Here is a 20835-nt window from a genome sequence, read left to right on the forward strand (position 1 = left end):
ACCGTGGTACTCCCCAAGTTATTCTACAGAATAGAAATGGAAGGAACATTTCCTAATTTTTTTTTTGTGAAGCCATTATCTCCCTGATACCAAAAGTGCACAAAGGTCCAATTTACGAATTGCAGATCAACATCTCTTATGAATGCAGATGCGATTTTTTTCAATAAGGTTTTGCAAGCAGAATTAAAAATAAAACCATATCAGATAGATTGTTCACCGTGGTCGAGTTGCCTTCATCCCAGAGATGCTTTACAGATTTGTAAACGAATGCATTCCAACACATGGACAGACCAAAAGACAAAAGCCACTTGGTTATCTTATTAGATGCAGAAAAGGAGCTTGATATAATTCAAGACTCAATGATAAAAGTTCTGGAAAGACTAGAGATATAAGGGACCTGCCCCAGCATGCTCAGAGCCCACAGTCAATATCATTCTAAACAGTTAGAAACTCAGAGCGTTTCCATTAAAATCAGGCAAAAGCTAGGCAGTGGTGGCACACGCCTTTAACCCCAGCATTTGGGAGCCAGGGGCAGCCACATCTCTTAGTTCTAGGACAGCTTGGTCTACAAAGCTGCGTATACAATTCCTGTCTTGGAAAATTCAAACCAAAGCCAAATTCCATAACCTTAGTGTGGATGACACTTTCCCCCTTGTGAATATTAAGGTCTTGGAAGGTTGACCTCACAGTAGAGGAAGTAGTGGGAGACACGGCGAGCTCCCAGAGTGAAACGTTCGGTGTCAGGGGTTGGGGATTTAGCTCAGTGGTAGAGCGCTTGCCTAGGAAGGGCGGAAGCGCAAGGCCCTGGGTTCGGTCCCCAGCTCCGAAAAAAAGAACAACAAAAAAAAAAAGGAAACGTTCGGTGTCGGTGTCTTTGCTAGGGGATGACCTGGGTCCAGTACTCTTATTTTAAAATTTTTTTTTTTTTTAAGATTTTATTTTATTGTATATGAGTACACTGTAGCTGCCTTCAGACGCACCAGAAGAGGGCATCAGATCTCATTACAGATGGTTGTGAGCCACCATGCGGTTGCTGGGATTTGAACTCAGGACCTCAGGAAGAGCAGTCGGTGCTCTTAACCACTGAGCCATCTCTCCAGCCCCTGGGTCCAGTACTCTTAAGGACCACTTCTTCATCTTGCTGCTAGGATCAAACCGAGTTCATGTTCCTAGGCCCAGGAACCAACTCGGATTCTGTTGTTTCAAATGTTTCTTCCTTGTGTGATAACTATTAAAGAATATAAAAAAAGAAGTTGCCTGTTAAGGAAACTAAGGTACAACACATATGACAGATGCATATAACTGCCTGCCACGACCTAATCGACTACATGCAGCCTCTCCACCTCTTTGCACCCTTATCATTTGAGTTACAGGTGAGATGTGCAGGATAGGGCCTGGCCACCAAAGCTCAAGTACATTGAAACAGGGTGGCCCGGATGAGGTCCAGTCACCAGTGTTCACTCCCTTCCTGGCTGCCTCCAGTCGGGGCGACCCACAATGGAAACCCATTTGTTCAACCCATTGTGTCAGCCTATGAGTGGGCAGTGCTAAAGCCCACTCAATTTCCCCCTTGACTTATGGTTTCATCCTTTAAATATGCCACACTATTTCCCTCAGGGATGCAGTTCAGTTCCCGAGCTGACCACCTCACTGTGTGCTCAGAGAACAAAGCTTTCATTTTAAGCCGCTGTCTTTGAAATGAGTTTACTTGGCTTCTTCCTGAACCCAACAGATTCGCTGTGGCGCCCTTGGTCCAAAATCAGTGTGACCTGGAAGGTTGGGAATATTTTACATTTCTGAATATAGAATTTCCTTGGCACCTCGGGCAAAGAAGCCTTTCTACCTGAAGTTCAAAGGTTGTTTTTCATACCTGTTTAATCCTTTGTAGAATAATTCTGCCATGTAGTTCCATTTTTCTTCAGACGTCGTATAATTGAACTCCTTGTTGATATGTTTTAATTTCCTTGGCAGAAAACGGGTAAGTTGAAACACGAGGTTTGAGAAATCCTTAGTTAGCTTAACCTCCCAAAATCTTGAGCTTGTATGTCAGGTCCTCCTTTTTTCCCCTATGCCCCCAGATTGACATAGGGACTCTTCCTAAGGTGATGTCTTAGTTTTCTTCTTGGGGTACTGAGTCTAGAGGCTCCACTGTAAAGCCGTAGCACTATTTCTTTAGGGGACAGGGTGCAGAGTAGGAAGGGCCCACGGAATACACAAGGCAGCAAGCACATGCATTAAAAATCCTACTGACTGTTTCCTTAAATGCCTCAAAACTTAAGGTTGTGGCAGATTTGTTCCCAAAGGGTCATGAATGACAGCTGTCATTTTATCTCCCCCGGTACACAGAAAGAGCTGATTTCTCTTTAATTCAGTTTGTAGGAGGCGGGGGAGAGTTTTCGCCAATCAACGACGCTGTTATTTCCCTGTCCAATAAGAAGCGCAGATAATCGAAGGGTTCGGTTCTTGCTGCCATTTTGAAGCCCGTGCAGCTGCGGGAAGAGTCGTGGCAACTCTGCCTCGGCTACTGTCACTTCTTCCGATTTCAGGCTTCTTGGAGAGGACACAGGATGCATCAGAAGCAGAGAATGGTGAGTGTGTCGCGGGCTCCTGGATTCGAGGGTGGCGGATTTGTGACACTGCCAGGAGACCAGCGTCCAGTTCTATCCCTTTCCTATGAAGCCGCTTCATCCTAGTCCTTTCAGTGTGGGTCCAAGCATCGAACTTGTTCCTCTGCAGAAATTGCAGCGCTGGCAAGTTGGTGATGCTGAACCCAAAGTGCGTTTTGGACAACAGTGGGTGTGTGAGCACTGTCGCCGGTCTTTCTGCCGTGCACTTTCGTTTGCCCTGCTTTAGTTTTCCTCTGTGGCCACCGTGTGTTTTTCTTTTTTTTTCTGCGGTTGGGGTCCAAAAAAACCAAAACAACCCAAGCAGGCGCAAGAGTCCAGCAAAGCAAGATCTTTATTTTTAATTAAGCAGCAAAAACTGGCTGGTCAGGGACAATAGCTCAGACCGCGTCCCTGAAGGAAAATTGCACAGCATGTTTAAAGGAGGGTACCACAAAGCGAAGCGGGGTGGGTGGGCCGTAGCATTGTCCAATCGTATTTTGACACAAGGGGTTGGGCAAGGGAGTCGCCAATGAGATTTGACCCGACTCCTGCGGCCTGTCAGAACGGGGTAAACATTGGTGACGAGGCCTCCCCTGGGCCACCTGTTTTCAAGGTCTTTGACTCAGAATCTTGGCGGTCAGGCCTCGCGCTGGACGTTTGGTGCGTAACTCAAAATGATGAGTGAACAAAGGAGCTGGTTCCTGGGTCTGGGAACACGAACTCAGATAGTTTGATTCTGTGAGCAAGATAGAGAAGTTGCCCTTAGGATGCCTGGAATCAGACAACTGTTTCCTAATAGTACTGCCAATTGAACCCTAGGCTTTATTCATAGGCAAAGGCTCCTTGTTGTGTAGTGGGCGTTTTTCTCCTCTGGAAATTTCTTTCAACCTCTCTTTTGAGCTCTCTTCAATAATAATGCAGGTCAAAATAGTTAAAAATGGAAATATGGAAAAATGGTGGTGTTGGGGTAGCCTGAGGGAAGGGGAGTTCATGTAACTATAATTTTGTTTTGCTCTGATGGGCTTCTCTGAACAGAAAGAATTAGGAGAGTTTGTCAGTCAGTATTTAATTGGAATACAGCTCTTGGAAGAAATATTAAATCTTCAGCAATTTTGCCTTCAACTAATTGTCTATGTAGACAGTAATTTCTTACCATCTGCAGTGTTCCTCATGCAGACAGTGGCTGTTGTCCAAGCTCCTGTTGAAACATGTAATCCCACAACAGATGTCTTGTGAAAGACACTTCTCATGTGTTCCTGAATGAGAGTTGGTAGAAAGGTTGTGCCCATGGTTAGGAGTGTAGGCTTATAATCATTGTAACTATAAGGTTGGGGATAGAGAGAAATGGCTCAGTGGTTAAGAGGTCATCTTGGAGAGGACCCAAGTTCTATTCCTAGCATCTAGAACCATCTGTAACTCCAGTGCCAGGGGATCAGATGACCTCTCCTGATCTCTGAACACTGTATATCGTATGCACACAATTAGAAATAAAGGAAAAGCTACAAAACAAGGATCCTGGTAGGCAAGGCTACCTATCTAGTTAGTCAGTAAAATGCTTTGCACCTCGAATACTTTTTCCCTCAGGGTTTCAGTAGGAAGTCAGAGAATGGAAATCCACAAGATGTTTGTTTATTTATTTTTTTTTTACTAATCAAGTGGTAGGATATGCTAGCTTATGATACAAAGACAGGAAATCTTAGCCCTTGACTCTAGAGAATGTTTTAGCCATGGTTGCCTTTTACTGGCAGATGTCCTGATGGCTCTTAATTCTTAGAGCTTGCACACTGAGAAAGACAATAGAAGCTTTAAAGATAAAAGGATTAGTCAAGGAAAAGTGTGGTGATTTGATAGGAATGGCTTCCACAGACTCATGTAGAGTGGCACTATTAGGAGGTGTGGTCTTGTTGGACTAGGTATGGCCTTGTTGGAGGAAGTGTGTCACTGTGGGGGTGGACTTTGAGGTCATATATGTTCAAGCTATGTCCAATGTGGTACAGTCTCTCCTTGCTGCCATGATGATGATGATAGACTAAACATCTGAACCTGTAAGCCTGCCTCAATATTGTCCTTTACAAGAGTTGCTCTGGTCCTGATGTCTCTTCACAGTAATGGAAACCCTAACAGAAAAGAAAGGATCCAAGAATCCCCAGATAGGGACTTGCTGCCTGGAGGACGGGGCTTAGGAGAGCAGTCTTGCCTTTTTGTCTTGCTTAGGGTTCTTATTGCTATGTTGAAACACCATGCCCAGAAGCAATGTGGGGAGGAAAGGGTTAAAAGGGCTTCCATATCCTGGAGCACAATTCCCTGAAGGCCAAGACAGGAAGCCAAACCTGGTGTGAACCTGGGTGCAGGAGTTGCTGCAGAGGCCATGGAGGGGCACTGCTTACTGACTTACTCTCATGGCTTCCTTACAGCACCCAGGACGACCAGCCCATAGGTAGCACCACCCTATCTTATGTGGACAATTTCTCAATTGAGATCCCCTTATCTCAGATGACTCCAGCTTGTGTCAAGTTGACATACACTTTCTTTTTTTTTTTTCTTTTCTTTTTTTTTTATTAACTTGAATATTTCTTATATACATTTCTATTGTTATTCCCTTTCCTGGTTTCCGGGCAAACATCCCCCTCCCTTCTCCCCTTCCTTATGGGTGTTCCCCTCCCACCCTCCCCCATTGCCGCCCTCCCCCCAACAGTCTAGTTCACTGGGGGGTCAGTATTAGCAGGACCCAGGGCTTCCCCTTCCACTGGTGCTCTTACTAGGATATTCATTGCTACCTATGAGGTCAGAGTCCAGGGTCAGTCCATGTATAGTCTTTAGGTAGTGGCTTAGTCCCTGGAAGCTCTGGTTGCTTGGCATTGTTGTACATATGGGGTCTCGAGCCCCTTCAAGCTCTTCCAGTTCTTTCTCTGATTCCTTCAACGGGGTCCTATTCTCAGTTCAGTGGTTTGCTGCTGGCATTCGCCTCTGTATTTGCTGTATTCTGGCTGTGACATACATAGCATACCTTGGGAGTGGTTGCCTGGTTTCTTCCAGGTTCATGACCACTTTTTCTCCTCACCTCCCAAAGATTTGATGCAGACAGCTCTGTAATCCTTTGTAATTGATACAAGTTATCCATCCACAAAGATTTTTGGGAGGGGGGAGGGAGAGGGAGAGAGGAGGGAGGAATAATGTGTGTGTCTCGATTATCCCCAACGTGATCATCAGAACTCCTGGATCAGTGGCGTGCCCGACACACATGAGAACAGAAAAAGAGAAACAAGAAAAAGAATGGGAAAGCAGTTAAAATAAAAGTAGCAGCAGAGTTCAGCTTTAGTCCAGGGATCAGGAGGCAGGAGAATTTATCTTGTTAGTTTTTTGATTAAGGCATTGGATAGGATTCATTTGGCTGGCTGTAAATCTCTTCCAGTCCTTAGAGAGGTATCTGCTGACTCCACTTTCCTCCTTGTTTTGTATCTTGTTTTGTATCTTTCTCTCAGTCGCCTGATTTGCTTCTGTGATATCAGGGCACAGGATTACAGATGTTTTAATGTTTCAATTATAGGAGTAGATACTTTATAATCTAAACAGATGTGAAACTAAGAAAAATAAGGCTGGAAAGAATTTGTGTTTGTTGAGACATGATTTCTCAGTGCAGCTCCGGCTTTCCTGGAACTCACTCTGTAGACCAGGCTGGCCCCGAACTCACAGAGTTCCTCAGTCTTGGAATTAAAGACCTGTGTTACCACGCCTGGCCCAGGAATAACTCTTAAAATTCAACCAGCTGTAGGGCTAGGTCTGCTCTAAAAAGCAGAAATGAGTTCAGAGAATCTAGAGAACCCGCATTTTAATTATGGCATAACAGAATGTAGCAGAACCACATAGAGTGAACAAATACACAATCAAAAGAAGAATGGAAAGGGGAGAAAGCCAGAGTGACTTTTTAAAAACAAATCCCACGGGGGTTGGGGATTTGGCTCAGCGGTAGAGCGCTTGCCTAGGAAGCGCAAGGTCCTGGGTTCGGTCCCCAGCCCCGAAAAAGAAAAAAAAAAAAAGAAAAGAAAAGAAAAACAAATCCCACGGGGTTGGGGATTTAGCTCAGTGGTAGAGCACTTGCCTAGCAAGCACAAGGCCCTGGGTTCGGTCCCCAGCTCTGAAAAAAAGGAAAAGAAAAAGAAAAAAAAAAAACAAATCCCACGTGACTGGATACAGTTCTGCAGCTCCACAGAGCAGAGGCTATCCTAAGGAGAGGAGCAGGAATGTTTCTTTGTTCATGTTTGAACAGAGAGAGCTGCTGCTCTGCTTTATCCCATCTTCCTGTGCTCTCTCTGGCAGATGAAGGAGCTGGCAGTGAGCATCTGTCCTCAGCTGTTCTGTTCTTTATTTAGGGCAGGAGGCCTTAGCTTGATGACTTTGGCTTTTAGGTTATGAGCTTGGCCTTTGATGGTCGAACTGTCTCCTTAGCCCTTGATGACTCTTTTTGACCACATTGATTACTTTGATCATCCACTGTGTAACCATAGTCATCAGCATGCTGATGGGATACTCAAGGGTCCAGATCACTGTTTGAGGCCTCTTTAGTATGCAGGTGAGAAGAAGTTCAGTTGCTAATGTGTGTGTCATGTATAAATGGTTCTTTGTTTTAATGCCTCTCCAATTATAATAAGCATAAAATAATAGAGAAAGAGCTCTAGAGATCCATTTTATGAACATAGTTAGAAAGTGATGTGGACACCAGTCAGAATGGCTAAGATCAAAAACTCAGGTGACAACAGATGCTGGAGAGGATGTGGAGAAAGAGGAACACTCCTCCAGTGTTGGTGGGATTGCAGACTGGTACAACCATTCTGAAAATCAGTCTGGAGGTTCCTCAGAAAATTGGACATTGAACTACCTGAGGACGCAGTTATACCACTTCTGGAAATATACCCAAAAATGCTCCAACATACAAGGACACTATGTTCATAGCAGCCTTATTTATAATAGTCAGAAAGTGGAAAGAACTCAGATGTCCTTCAACAGAGGAATGGATACAGAAAATGTGGTACATCTACACAATGGAGTACTACACAGCTATTAATAACAATGACTTCATGAAACTCATAGGTAAATGGATGGAACTAGAAAATATCATCCTACAAAAGAACACACATGGTATGCACTCACTGGTAAGTGGTTATTAGTCCTAAAGCTCGGAATACCCAAGATACAATCCACAGACCACATGAAGCTCAAGAATAAAGACGACCAGAGTGTGGATGCTTCAGTCCTTAGAAGGGGGAACAAAATTGGAGCAGAGACTGAAGGAAAGGCCATTCAGAGCCTGCCCCACCTGGGGATCCAGCCCATACACATACAGCCACCAAACCCAGACAATATTGATGGTGCCAAGAAGTGCATGCTGATAGGAGCCTGATCTAGCTGTCTCCTGAGAGGCTTTGCTAAATATAAGAGAGCTTGATAAATATAGAGGCAGATGCTTGCAGCCAACCATTGGACTGAGAATGAGGTCCCTATTGGAGGAGTTAGAGAAAGGATTGAAGGAACTGAAGGGGTTTGCAACACCATAAGAACAACAATACCAACCAACCAGAGCTCCCAGGGACTAAACCATGATACAAAGAGTACACATGGACAGACCCATGGTTCCAGCTGCTTATGTAGCCGAAGATGGCCTTGTTCGGTACCAATGGGAGGAGAAACCCTTGGTCCTGTAAGGCTGGATCCCCCAGTGTAGCGGAATGCCAGGGCTGGGAGGTGGGAAGGAATGGGTGGTTAGGTGGGGGAAAAGGAATAAGATTTAAAATGTAAATAAAAAAAAATCCAATAAAAAAAAAGTGGTGAGGAAAAGTTTTACCTGTGAGAGAGGAGGATTTGCTTTCTTTCCCTGTGGAATTTGCCAAATAATGCGGATAGATGCAGATCTGAAGAGTTTCCAAGTTCAATTTTATTTTATTTTAGATTATGTGTCTGCCTATCCGAGTATATGTATGTACACTACATCCATGAAGAAGCCCACAGAGGTCAGAAGAAAGTGTTGAATTACGGGTGTTTGTGAGCTGCCATGTGGGTGCTGAGAAGTGAAGCTGGGTCACAGGGAGAGCAGCCTTTACTGCTGAACCATGTTTCCAACCCCAGTCCCAGTAATTTGCCTTTGTTTAAACCGTGGTTCTTAACCTTCCTGATGCAGTGGTCCTTTAATACAGTTCCTCGCGTTGTGGTGACACCCCAACCATAAAATTATTTTTGTTGCTACTTCATAGCTGTAATTTTGCTACTGTTATGAATCATAATGTAAGGTGACCCCTGCGAAAGGGTCAATCAATTCCCAAGGGGCCACGACCCACAGGTTTAAACTATTGAAGTAATGATCCTCATAGATTTGCAAAAGTGGCCAGGTCTAATAAAACGGTAGAACAGATCAGAAATAAACCGTGAAGAATGATGATAGGCCACACGAGTGGGGATGGGATACTCAAGGGTCCAAATTATTGTTTGAGGCCTCTTTTTTAGTATGCATTTGAAAAGAAGTTCGTTTGCTAAGGTGTGTATCACTTTCAGATGGTTCTTTGTTTTGATGCTCGTCCAATTATGATAAGCATAAAATAATAGAGAAATAACTCTGGAGATCCATTTTATGAACATAATTTGCTTATTGTGCATGTACCCCAAGTCAGTTCATGGTAGATGAATCCATTGCCCATGGGTTCCTGAAGCCTTACAGAATTCATTTGAATAGAAACATGGTAATAGGGGAGTGTTTTCATTGTACAAAGCAGGCATATATGTTTCCTGATGGACGTTGGGGTTCTAGGTTGCTAGCTGGTTGATAGGTGCATTGTTCACAGAGCGCTGATTGCATAGCCTAAGTCAAGTGGCGTCTCATTTTGCTGACACAGTCACTGTCCGAGCGAGCACGCCTCACTGCTGTCCCAGTGCTCAGTGCTGCACATGGCCGCTTTGTTATCCGTTGTCCCAAATTTTAAGCTTGTTCTCGCTCATTTTTTAAGCCGAATTATTTCATTTTCTTTAAATTCAACATCATTCAAGTTGTCAGGCTCTGGGCAGAATGAAGCCAAATCTTGGTTAAAATAAATCACAAGTATAAAATAAATCACAAGTATAAAGTAAATCACTCCCCTATTACCATGTTTCTATTCAAATGAATTATGTAAGGCTTCAGGAACCTTTGGGCAATGGACTCATCTGCCATGAACTGACTTAGGGTACATGCACAATAAGCAAATTATGTTCATAAAATGGATCTCCAGAGTTATTTCACAAGTAGCCTTTCTCCTGGATTCTGGTAGAGTCCTCGTTTCCCTTTGTGACCAGGCCTTGACAGCTTCTATTTCTTTCAGCATTGTCACGTTCTAAGCTCCTGTCAAGGTCACCAGTTACTCTCTGCTTTTACTTGCAAGAATTCCTGACATCGTATCTTCTGTGTGGCTCTAGAGCCTGTCAAGTTGACAGTTAATTTTGACTTCCCTCGTGTGGGTTGTTTCAGGAGCCAGTGACCTTTGAGGACGTGGCTGTGAACTTCACTCTAGGAGAGTGGGCTCTGTTGGATTCCAGTCAGAAGAAGCTCTACAGAGACGTGATGACGGAGACCTTTATGAACCTGCTGTCCATAGGTAACACACGCTATGAGTTCTTTACTTAGGTAGAGAGCAGCTGCTTCCTGTTCATCTGTATGGCTGTCGGAGGGCGCCTGATGGTCAATGTAACCTTCCTGGTCCTATTGCACAATAACAAAATGTAGAAGTTAGTAAATGCTTGTGTGATGCTGAACTAAATCATAATGATTTCTTTGGGTTTGCTTTTTAGGGGAAACAGAGGAAAAAGAAAATATTGAAGACAACCACCAAAATCTCAGGAAAAATGTGAGGTAATATTCATTAAGAGAGAGAAGAATTTATATTTCAAATATTTGCAGGTGATAGGAAATCTAAGAACCAAGCAAATGGTTCAGTACATCTCGATGCAATTGATTTAATCTCAAAAATCCTCTGCAAGCACACTGAGCTGGGACGTTCAGAATGAGAGGGTGACAACTCTGTAGTGTATGGATACTGACAAAATGCAGTGGGGCATTAACCGATGTCAGATCTGTCTTGGTGTTTCTTTGTGCCTAAATTGCCCTTTATACAGAAAAAAAATTTTTTAATTAAATTTTTTTTTTATTAACTTGAGTATTTCTTATTTACATTTCGAGTGTTATTCCCTTTCCTGGTTTCAGGGCCAACATCCCCCTAATCCCACCCCCTCCCCTTCTTTATGGGTGTTCCCCTCCCCATCCTCCCCCCATTGCTGCCCTCCCCACAACAGTCACGATCACTGGGGGTTCAGTCTTAGCAGGACCCAGGGCTTCCCCTTCCACTGGTGCTCTTACTAGGATATTCATTGCTACCTATGAGGTCAGAGTCCAGGGTCAGTCCATGTATAGTCTTTAGGTAGTGGCTTAGTCCCTGGAAGCTCTGGTTGCTTGGCATTGTATACAGAAAATTATTTAGTGCATTTTATCAAGTTGCCTTTCAGCTTTGGATATAAGGTGTGTGCAGTAAAATGAATTTCAGGTTTAGATTAAAGCCTATTATCAATAAATCATAAAGGATATTCAGCTATTTTTAAAACCCATAGTATTTGATGCACACCATCTTTCATTAGGAGTATTTTGACTTTGTTAACTGTGGTATGCATAATATATATGAGAGGCCTAAAAGCAGTAATGTTTAAGAACTTTGTGTGTTTGCCCGCTACCTCCAGGACCTCGGTTGAACGTTCAGTTAGCCCATTTATATTTACAGATTCTCACAGAAGCAAAATCGGCCGCACTGATCCCCATCCTCCAGGGTCTTTGTATGTGGCCCAGGTGCACTTGACACTTGCTGTACTCCTGCTGCTGCCCCAGAACAATAACAATGGCCCAACGTCCAGCCTTTAGCACTTCTCTTGGTGACCGTAAGAGTGTAGTTATGCGTTTCCCCCTTTTTGTTGCAGAACTCAGGCGGTTGAGAGGAGTTGTGTCTACAGAGCTCACAGTCAGTGTGGAGAAACCCAGCAACAGATTCCAGAGCGTACCGTTCAGAGAGATACCCCTCCTGCAATAACAGTGTGTGGGAACGGCGAGCTTGTGAGAGATGCCCTTGTTCGTTCACCCTCACCTGTGCATCTCAGATACGAGACTGCAGAGAAACCCTGTGGGTCTCAGGAACATGTGGAGAAGGCTCTTACACAGAAGAGATGTTGGAAAGACTCCACTTCTTCTCATCCCTTTCAGACAAATCAAAGTCCTCCCCGAGAGACACCCTCTCAAAATAAGCAACCCAATGAAGCCTGTAGGAGTCTTAATTCTGACCAGTATTGTGAGGGAATTCATGCTGGAGATAAACTCCACGAATGGAAGCGAGTTGAGAAAGCCTTCTGGAGGTACAGCTACGGTCAAATGTATGAAAGAGTCCCCATTGGGGAGAAACCGTTTGGGTGTAAGCAGTATGCTGAAGCCTTGGTCAGTTCCAGTCACCTTGTTAAACATGAACTGATTCACCCCGAAGAGAAATGCTACACGTGTAAGCAGTGCGGGAAGGCATTCAGATACTGCTCATCCCTGCAGAACCATGAAAGGATCCATAGTGGGGAGAGGCCCTATGTGTGTAAGCAGTGTGGAAAAGCCTTCATTCGCTCCTACGACCTTCTTATCCATGAACGAATTCACAGCGGAGAAAAACCTTACACGTGTGAGCATTGTGGGAAATCTTTCACCCACTATAGCGGCTGGTACAGTCACGAAAGGATTCACACCAGAGAGAAGCCCTATGTGTGCACACAGTGCGGGAAAGCCTTTTCCTGTTCCACATCTTTTCGGAGGCACGAAAGGATTCACACCGGAGAGAAACCTTACCTATGTAAGCACTGTGGGAAGGCCTTCACCCATTCCAGTGCTCGTTACATTCATGAGAGGATTCACACCGGAGAGAAACCCTATGTTTGTAAGCACTGTGGAAAAGCGTTTCTCCGTGCCAGTCATCTCAACAACCATGAGAGAATTCACACCGGAGAGAAGCCCTATGTTTGTAAGCATTGTGGGAAAGCCTTCATCCAGCGGGATGCTTGCTATAATCACGAAAGGATTCACACTGGAGAGAAACCATACGTATGTAAGGAATGTGGGAAAGCCTTTAGGATTTCCACATCTCTTCGTGACCACGAAAGGATTCACACTGGAGAAAAACCTTATATATGTAATTATTGTGGGAAAGCGTTTAGGGTTTCCACGTGCCTTCACAAACATGAGAGAGCTCACACTGAAAAGAAACCCAGTGGGTAGAACGTAAGACTGTATAGCATGTGGAATTATCTTTCATCAACTTGCTGTTAGGGAAGGAGTGTACGTAGGCTGTCGGATGGCTCAGGGGTAAAAGCACTTGCCCTGGCTTAGTAGCCTTAGGTGGATCCTCAGAACCCATGTGAAGAGAGAGAACTGAGTTTCCAAGGTTTGCCTCTGACTTGCATACATGTGCTATCATTTGCATGCATACCTTCACACACATGTATACAGAAATGGCATAATTTAAAATACCTTTTTTAAATTATTTGGGTTTTTGAGACAGGGTTCCACTGTGTAGCCTTGGCTGTCCTGCAACTCACTCTGTAGACCTGGCTGTCCTTAAACTCAGAGATCCGCCTGCCTCTGCCTCCTAAGAGTTGGAATTAGAGGTGTGCATGCCACCCCTGCCTGGCTTTAAAATACATTTCAATGTTACTTTTTATTTTGAACTAGGTATAGGTGTGTGGGTATGTGCATGCAGCGGCCAGAGGCATCAGATTCCCCTGGAGCTGGAGTTACAGGTGCCTGTGAGCTCTCCCATGTGCATGCTGGAAATCCAGCATGGGTCCTCTGGTATCTACTGAGCCATCTTTCCAGTCGCATAAGTGTAACTTAAAAAAAAAAAATCTGGAAAGAAATAGTTGGAATAGGAGACCTTAAATTGTGTAAATCTGGACACGTGTGGAATGTGATGTCAGATAGTCACCAGTTCCATCAAATGTACTAAGGCACATTTTTTTTTTGAAAATTACATTTAACATAAATTACAATTCATGAAGGTTACATGTATGTGGGTGTATGTGCATGGTGACCACATGCCAGAGTGTACATGTGGAATTGGACAGCTTTCAGAAGTCTGTTCTATTCTTTCTGCTATGTAGGTCCTGAGAAGGAGCTCAGGGTGCCTTCGAAACAAGTACCTTAACCTGCTGGGCAGTCCTGCTGTCCCGCCTCATGCCTTACACATTAGAGAGGTAGAGGCTCGAGAATTACAAAATTGAATACTGTGGATTTGCACACACCTGAGAGAGCTCATTCCAACCAATGAAAAATTGAGCATTAAAAACAATATAAGTTATATGTTGTCTCAAATAAGGGGAAAGGGAATTCTCCCCTTTATGTTGTAAAAGCAAGAAGAAAATTGAGCATTCTGAGCAAATGTTTTCTTCTGAAAGTCTGATTTTGTGGAATTTATGAAAATGTTGGCATTATTTTGCCTGTCATTTCTGCTGTTTGGAAAACTGAAGTTAGAGTCCTGTTTGGAAGAGCAGCAGTAGCAACAGTGTACACTGCATGGATTGCAGTGATGCTTTTAAAGGACAGATCAGGTTTTTTTGTCCTGGAATAAGTTCTCACTGTGGAGACCAGGCTGGGTGATAGTAAATGTGTGTGCCACCGAATCATGGCGGTCGGTCTCACTTCAGTGGGCGTTTGCTGATAACCCAGTGAGGCTGTACCTTTCCCCATGTCATGTGAAACCGTTAAGTGAGTTGTAAGGCTCCGATAGACGTAATTTACATGTAGTTTTGAATAATCGTGGGTCATTTGAAATTGAAAATACGATGCTTGTTAACTGTTAGTGTTTCCACTGTCCTTACACGACGGGTTATATTTTCCTTACTATTCTTAATTTATTGACAGTTTCCTTAAATTTTATGTACACTTGGATTTTTTTAATAGTAAAATTTCTTACATAGATTTTGTATTTTGTACCTTAAAATATATTTTGTTCAAGCAAGATGTTTTGGGGGCAAAATTGGCCTAGTGAGTAAAAGACTATTCCATAAAGCCTGAGCTCTGAGTCTGATTCCCAGAGCCCACACGACACCATGTGATAATTATTTCCTTGGAGAAGTTCTCATTGATCTGTACATGCGCAGCTCAGTTTAGACCACATTTGAACAGGGCAGTCAGGAATATGTAGAAATCCAGTAAATATCCGGTGTGTGGGAAACGGTTATTTGCATTCTAATGCTTTTAGAGCCATGAGCCAACTTAACACTGAAGAGAAAGCCCATGAAAATAAGACAGGATGGAAGCCGGTAAGGGTCAGAAGTCACGGATGTCTCACACTTGCAAAAGCATCAGGAGCATTAGCAATGTGGGAAAGCCTTCAGGGACTGCACTTACATTCAGACTCATGAAAGAAATGAGATGTCATAGGGAGTCATCTCCCTAAGACAGTGGGACAGACTTGCCTCCTTATGGCTCTCAAGAAAATCAAAGGATTCGCACCCAACAAAACCGCCATCCCTGAACAATTCAGGAAGGTCTGTTTCTTCTAGTTCCCTTCACAAATGTGAAGTCTCACTCTGGAGACTCTATACTTGTATTTAAAATATTCTCTTTTGAGCCACGTGGTAGCAGCGAATGCCTTTAATCCTAGTTTACAGGAGGCAGAGAAAGTGGATCTCTGACTTAGAGGCCAGCCTGGTCTATACAGTGAGTTTCAGGACAGCCAGGGCTCCACAGAGAAACCCTGTCTTGAAAAACCAAAAATTCTCTTGTACTTACGTACACATATGTGGAAGTGACTTATTGGGAAATCTTATGTATATAAACAGTATGGTTGTGGTGTGGAACTCCTTTAATCAGGCTACTTAGCAGGTGGGAGGAGAGCCTGCTGTATGCTTGATTCCTAGGCCAGCCTGCTCTACATAGTTCCAGACTAGCTAGGGGACTACCTCAACCAAACCAAACCAAAATCAATGTGTATAACAGTCTCTCCTCACATTTCCCTTAAACCTCCTGAAAGAATTCATGCTGGAGAAAAGGTCTCTGTTTGTAAGAACCGTGTAAACCTTCATATACATATAGAGCTAGAAGGAAGTCTTTGCTTTTATTGGATATTTCCTTTATTTACATTTTAAATGTTATCCCCTTTCCTGGTTTCCCCTTAGGAAACCCCTATCCCATCCCTCCTCCCCCTGCTTCTATGAGGGTGCTCTCCCACCCACATACCCCCTCCCTTCTGTGTCCCTGACCTGGCATTCCCCTATACTGAGGCATCAAGCTTTCAGAAGGACCAAGGGCCTCTCCTCCCACTGGTGCCCGACAAAGGTCATCTTCTGCTACATATGTGACTGGAGCCATGGGTCACTCCATGTGTAATCTTTGGATGGTGGTTTAGTCCCTGGGAGCCCTGGGGGTTGGGGGACACTGCTCGGTTGATAATGTTGTTCTCCAAGTGGGGTTGCAAACTCCCTCAGCTCCTTAAATCCTTTCTTTAACCCCTCCATTGGGGTCTCTGTTCTCAGTCCAATGGTTGGGTGCAAGCATCTGCCACTGTATTTGTAAAGCTCTGGCAGAGCCTCTCAGGAAACAGCTATATAAGGCTCCTGTCAGCACCTCTTGGCATCTGCAGTGGTGTCTGGGTTTAGTGACTGTTTATGGGATGCATCCCCCAGGTGGGGCAGTCTCTGGATGGCCTTTTCTTCAGTCCCTGCTCTACTCTTTGTCCCTGTATTTCCTCTGGTGACTATTTTGTTCTCCCTTCTAAGAAGGAATGAAGCATCCACATTTTGATCTTCCTTCTTGAGCTTCTTATGACCTGTAATTTTCTTTCTTAGGTATTCCAAGCTTTTGGGCTAATATATACACTTATCAGCGAGTGCATATCGTGTGTGTTCTTTTGTGACTGGGTTACCTCACTCAGGACAATATTTTTCTAGTTCCATCCATTTGCCTCCAAATTTCATGTAGTCGTTGGTTTTAATAGCTGAGTAGTACTCCATTATATAAATGTACCACATTTTCTGTATCCATTCCTCTGTTGAAGGACATCTGGGTTCTTTCCAGCTTTAGGCTATTATAAATAAGGCTGCTATGAACATAGTGGAGCATGTGTCCTTGTTAGATGTTGGAGCATCTTTTTGGTATATTCCCAGGAGTGGTATAGCTGGGTCCTCAAGTAGTACTATGTCCAACTTTCTGAAGAGCCACCAGACTGATTTTCAGAGTGCTTGTACCAGCTTACATCCCACTAACAATGGAGGAGTGTTCCTCTTTCTCCACATCTACTGTCACCTGAGTTTTTATCTTAGCTGTTCTGACTGGTGTGAGGTGGAATCTCATGGTTGTTTTGATTTGCATTTCCCTGATGACTAAGGATGTTGAACATTTCTTTATGTGCTTCTCAGCCATTGAGTATTCCTCAGTTGATAATTCTTTGTTTAGCTCTGTACCCCATTTTTTAATACGATTATTTGATTCTCTGGAGTCTAACTCCTTGAGTTCTTTGTATACATTAGATATTTTGCCTACATTGATATATGTGCACTGCGTGCATTATTGGTGCCTGTAGAAGTCAGAGAAAAGCTTCAGATCCCCTATAACTGATGTCATCTATAGTTGTGAGCCACCAAGTCATTGCTGGAAATCAAACCATGTCCTCGGCAAGAGCAAGTATTCTTAAATACCAAACCATCTCTTTAGCCATAAAAGCTCAATATTCAAGGAGTTTTCTTCAATACTGGAAAAACTGTCCTATTGGATGTTCAATACCTATAGTGGGAAACCTGTAACAATATGGACAAAGACCAGAGGAATATTATTTTAGACCCTACTTCAGGTCAGTTAAGTCCCAAGGGATTAGAGAATGCTTTGAAAGTTCTCCATATCTGGTAAGGCCCCTGACCTCTAGATCAGTGAGGTTGTGAGAAGGAAGAACCATAGGAATGTTATGTTTACAATCAAGGTGCTCTATAAGGTAGAATGTTAATATCATTTCAGGACAGTTATGGAGATAAATATTCAAATTCCTTACTGTTTGAAGTTGTCATTCAGAACATCTTTTACTCTCTTGCCTGAATTTATTTCTAATTTTTTTCATGTTACTATAAATGAGATTTTGTCCCTGATTTCCTCTTTCGGTCCTAGTCTTTATTGGAGTAGAAAAATAATATTGTTTGTTAAATGTTGATATTACATTCTCCTATGTTACTGAGAGTATTAAGTTGAACAAACAAGTGTATACTTTTTACAATTTCCTCTGTATTTTAGGGTAAACTCTTGCTCAAATTGATGGGATGAGTCACAGTATATTAGGTAATGATAGCTAATGAGGGGTAAAGTAACAAGCACATGACACAACAAAGACCAACTTGGAGAGGGTAAAATCCTTCCATTGTTTATGAAACATTACATTATTATTTGAAAGTAAATTTAGAGTATTTGTACATTGAATTTTTTAAAAGCTCTGAGTTAAACAGTAGTTATAAAAGAGCATCTTTAATATTCTCACAAGTTAAAATGGAAATATATATATAAATACCTAATTAAAAGGAAAGTTTAGAACTTTGAGAAATGGTTCAGCTGTCAAGAACCCAGCACCAGGTTGGGAAGTACACACCCGTAAATCCTGCTTCCTTGAATCTGCCATTCTTTTCTGACCTCTAGAGCCTGTATGTAAATGGTACACACACACACACACACACACCTATAAACAAATCCCTTCCGGTCTGAAATTGTGCCCTGAGCAGACCTTGGGTGCTGGTCCTGTACCCATTCCCACAACACCCAGAGGAAGCCTGTCACCCAGGTGTTCTAGCACGCCTAGGATCACAGGTGAGGAGGGCACAACATCTGCCCCCCAAAACCCGGAGTAACTGAGTTCCCTGGGACTCGGACACAGGAACCCCCACCCAGCCAATGGCGCAGGTACCTTCCAGTCTAAACTTGTACCCTGAGCAGACCTTGGGTGCTGGTCCTGTACTTACTCCCATAATGCCCAGAGGAAGCCCATCTCCCAGGTGCTTTAACACGCCCAGGATCACAGGAACACAGGATCACAGGATCACAGGTGCGCTAACAGGCCCAGGATCACAAGAGTGGAGGATCACAGAGGAAGCTCGACTTCCAGTAGATCAGACACAACCAGGAGCACTGGAGCTCTACACAGTCAAGGTCACAGTTGAGACCACAACATCTTCTCCAACACCCAGCAAAACTGGGACCCACATAGGAAGCAGGGATATACAAACCCTAACCCACCCAGAGGCACTGGTTCCTTCCAGGTTTTATCTGTACTCCGAGCAAACTCAGGCCTCTGGCCTCCACACCTGCTCCTGCAACACACAGAGAAAGCTGGACTCTGAGGAAATCTGACACAACAGGACGTCAGGAGCTTGGTCACACCAGGACTTCGGTATCTCAGAGGTAGCTTGACTCACAGGAGCTCTAACACAGTCTGGATCACAGAATCACAGAATCACAGAATCACAGGATCACAAAGACACCTGGACTCTGAGGAGTTCTGACACAACAAGGATCACAAGAAAGACAGGCGCTAGGCCAAGACAGCTAGGGCAGGCACTAGAGATAACCAGATGGCGAGAGGCAAGCACAAAAAACCTAAGCAACAGAAACCAAGGCTATGTGGCATCATCAGAACCCAGTTCTCCCGCTTCAGCAATTCCTGGATACCCTATCACACCTGAAAAGCAAGATTCAGAGTTAAAATCATATCTCAAGATGATGATAGAGAACTTTAAGAAGGACAGGAATAACTCCCTTAAAGAATTACAGGAGAACACAAGCAAACAGCAAAAGGAATTGAACAAAACCATCCAGGATCTAAAAATGGAAATAGAAACAATAAAGAAATCACAAAGGGAGACAGCCATGGAGATAGAAAACCTAGGAAAGAGATCAGGAATCATAAATGCAAGCGTCACCAACAGAATACAAGAGATAGAAGAGAGAATCTCAGGGGCAGAAGATACCATAGAAAACATTGACACAACCATCAAAGATAATGTAAAACGCAAAAGACTCCTAGCCCAAAACAACCAGGAAATCCAGGACACAATGAGAAGATCAAACCTAAGGATAATAGGTATAGAAGAGAGTGAAGACTCCCAGCTCAAAGACCAGTAAATATCTTCAATAAAATCATAGAAGAAAACTTCCCTAACCTGAAGAAAGAGATGTCCATAAACATACAAGAAGCCTACAGAACTCCAAATAGATTGGACCAGAAAAGAAACTCCTCCCGACACATAATAGTCAAAACACCAAATGCACAAAATAAAGACAGAATATTAAAAGCAGTAAGGGAAAAAGGTCAAGTAACATATAAAGGCAGACCTATCAGAATCACACCAGACTTTTCGCCAGAGACTATGAAAGCCAGAAGATCCTGGACAGATGTCATACAGACCCTAAGAGAACACAAATGTCAGCCCAGGCTACTATATCCTGCAAAACTCTCAATTACCATAGATGGAGAAACCAAAATACACTGGAGTTATCTGTTTTTTTGTCTTTTGGGATTTTTATTTTTTTTTTTTTTTTTTTTTTTTTTTTTTTATATAATTCCACTGGTTGTTCCCACAGATCTTGGTAACGGAAATGGTGGCTTTCACATCCCAGTGAAAAAGATGGATGTCTTAACTTATTTGCTGTTGCTGTAACAGAAGATGACATGCTGGGTAATATATCCTGCCAAGCATCTAAGTGTTGCTAAAATTCCTTCCCAGGGGAAGATATAAAGCAATTCCTCCTAAGGCTTGAACAACAAACATAGGTAGGATTCTGCCCCAGTTCCATCTGGGGAATCTGTGAGTCAATTGGAATTCCTTAGAGAACGTAGGTTAAAATTTGCTTATAGGAATCTTCCCTAAGCCAACCGCACCTGGAAAGCCTTACCCAGCAGGGACGAGAGCTGCCCAGTTGTTGCAAAAAGAGTCTCCCTCCTGCCTCCTTATTTACTCCTGCCTTGATATATTTTGTCCCTTTTCCAGACCTTGCTCAGCTGGATCCTCAACTGAGACTCTCTTTCTTCCTCTATCCTTCACGTGGGGTTACAAATGGCCATCAAGTCCAGCCGAGATAATATTTCCACGGGGCATTTCTGGACTCCCCAGGATTGTAGCTATTTAGGAAGACAGTCATGACATAGATTACTTATCACAGTCCCTC

General features: G+C 43.4%; 1 protein-coding gene across 1 annotated transcript; it reads left to right on the forward strand.

The window, feature by feature from the left end:
* The first annotated feature begins 1583 nt into the window (after positions 1-1583).
* LOC116906756 (zinc finger protein 501-like) lies at positions 1584-14703 on the forward strand. The gene is made up of 4 exons (XM_032909588.1): positions 1584-2588; positions 10096-10222; positions 10416-10476; positions 11589-14703. Exons 1-4 carry the CDS (start codon positions 2568-2570, stop codon positions 12913-12915), a joined length of 1536 nt encoding a protein of 511 aa, XP_032765479.1. The 5' UTR covers positions 1584-2567; the 3' UTR covers positions 12916-14703.
* Positions 14704-20835: the final 6132 nt, after the last annotated feature.

The sequence above is a fragment of the Rattus rattus genome, chromosome 1 (assembly GCF_011064425.1).
Source record: "Rattus rattus isolate New Zealand chromosome 1, Rrattus_CSIRO_v1, whole genome shotgun sequence".
NCBI lineage: Eukaryota > Metazoa > Chordata > Mammalia > Rodentia > Muridae > Rattus > Rattus rattus.

Excerpts from the sequence above, each read along its gene's own strand:
- LOC116906756 (XM_032909588.1), top strand. The coding sequence starts at position 2,568 with ATGCATCAGAAGCAGAGAATG. Across the intron at positions 2,589-10,095 it reads TGCATCAGAAGCAGAGAATG|GAGCCAGTGACCTTTGAGGA; the intron begins GTGAGTGTGTCG and ends GGGTTGTTTCAG. Across the intron at positions 10,223-10,415 it reads TATGAACCTGCTGTCCATAG|GGGAAACAGAGGAAAAAGAA; the intron begins GTAACACACGCT and ends TTTGCTTTTTAG.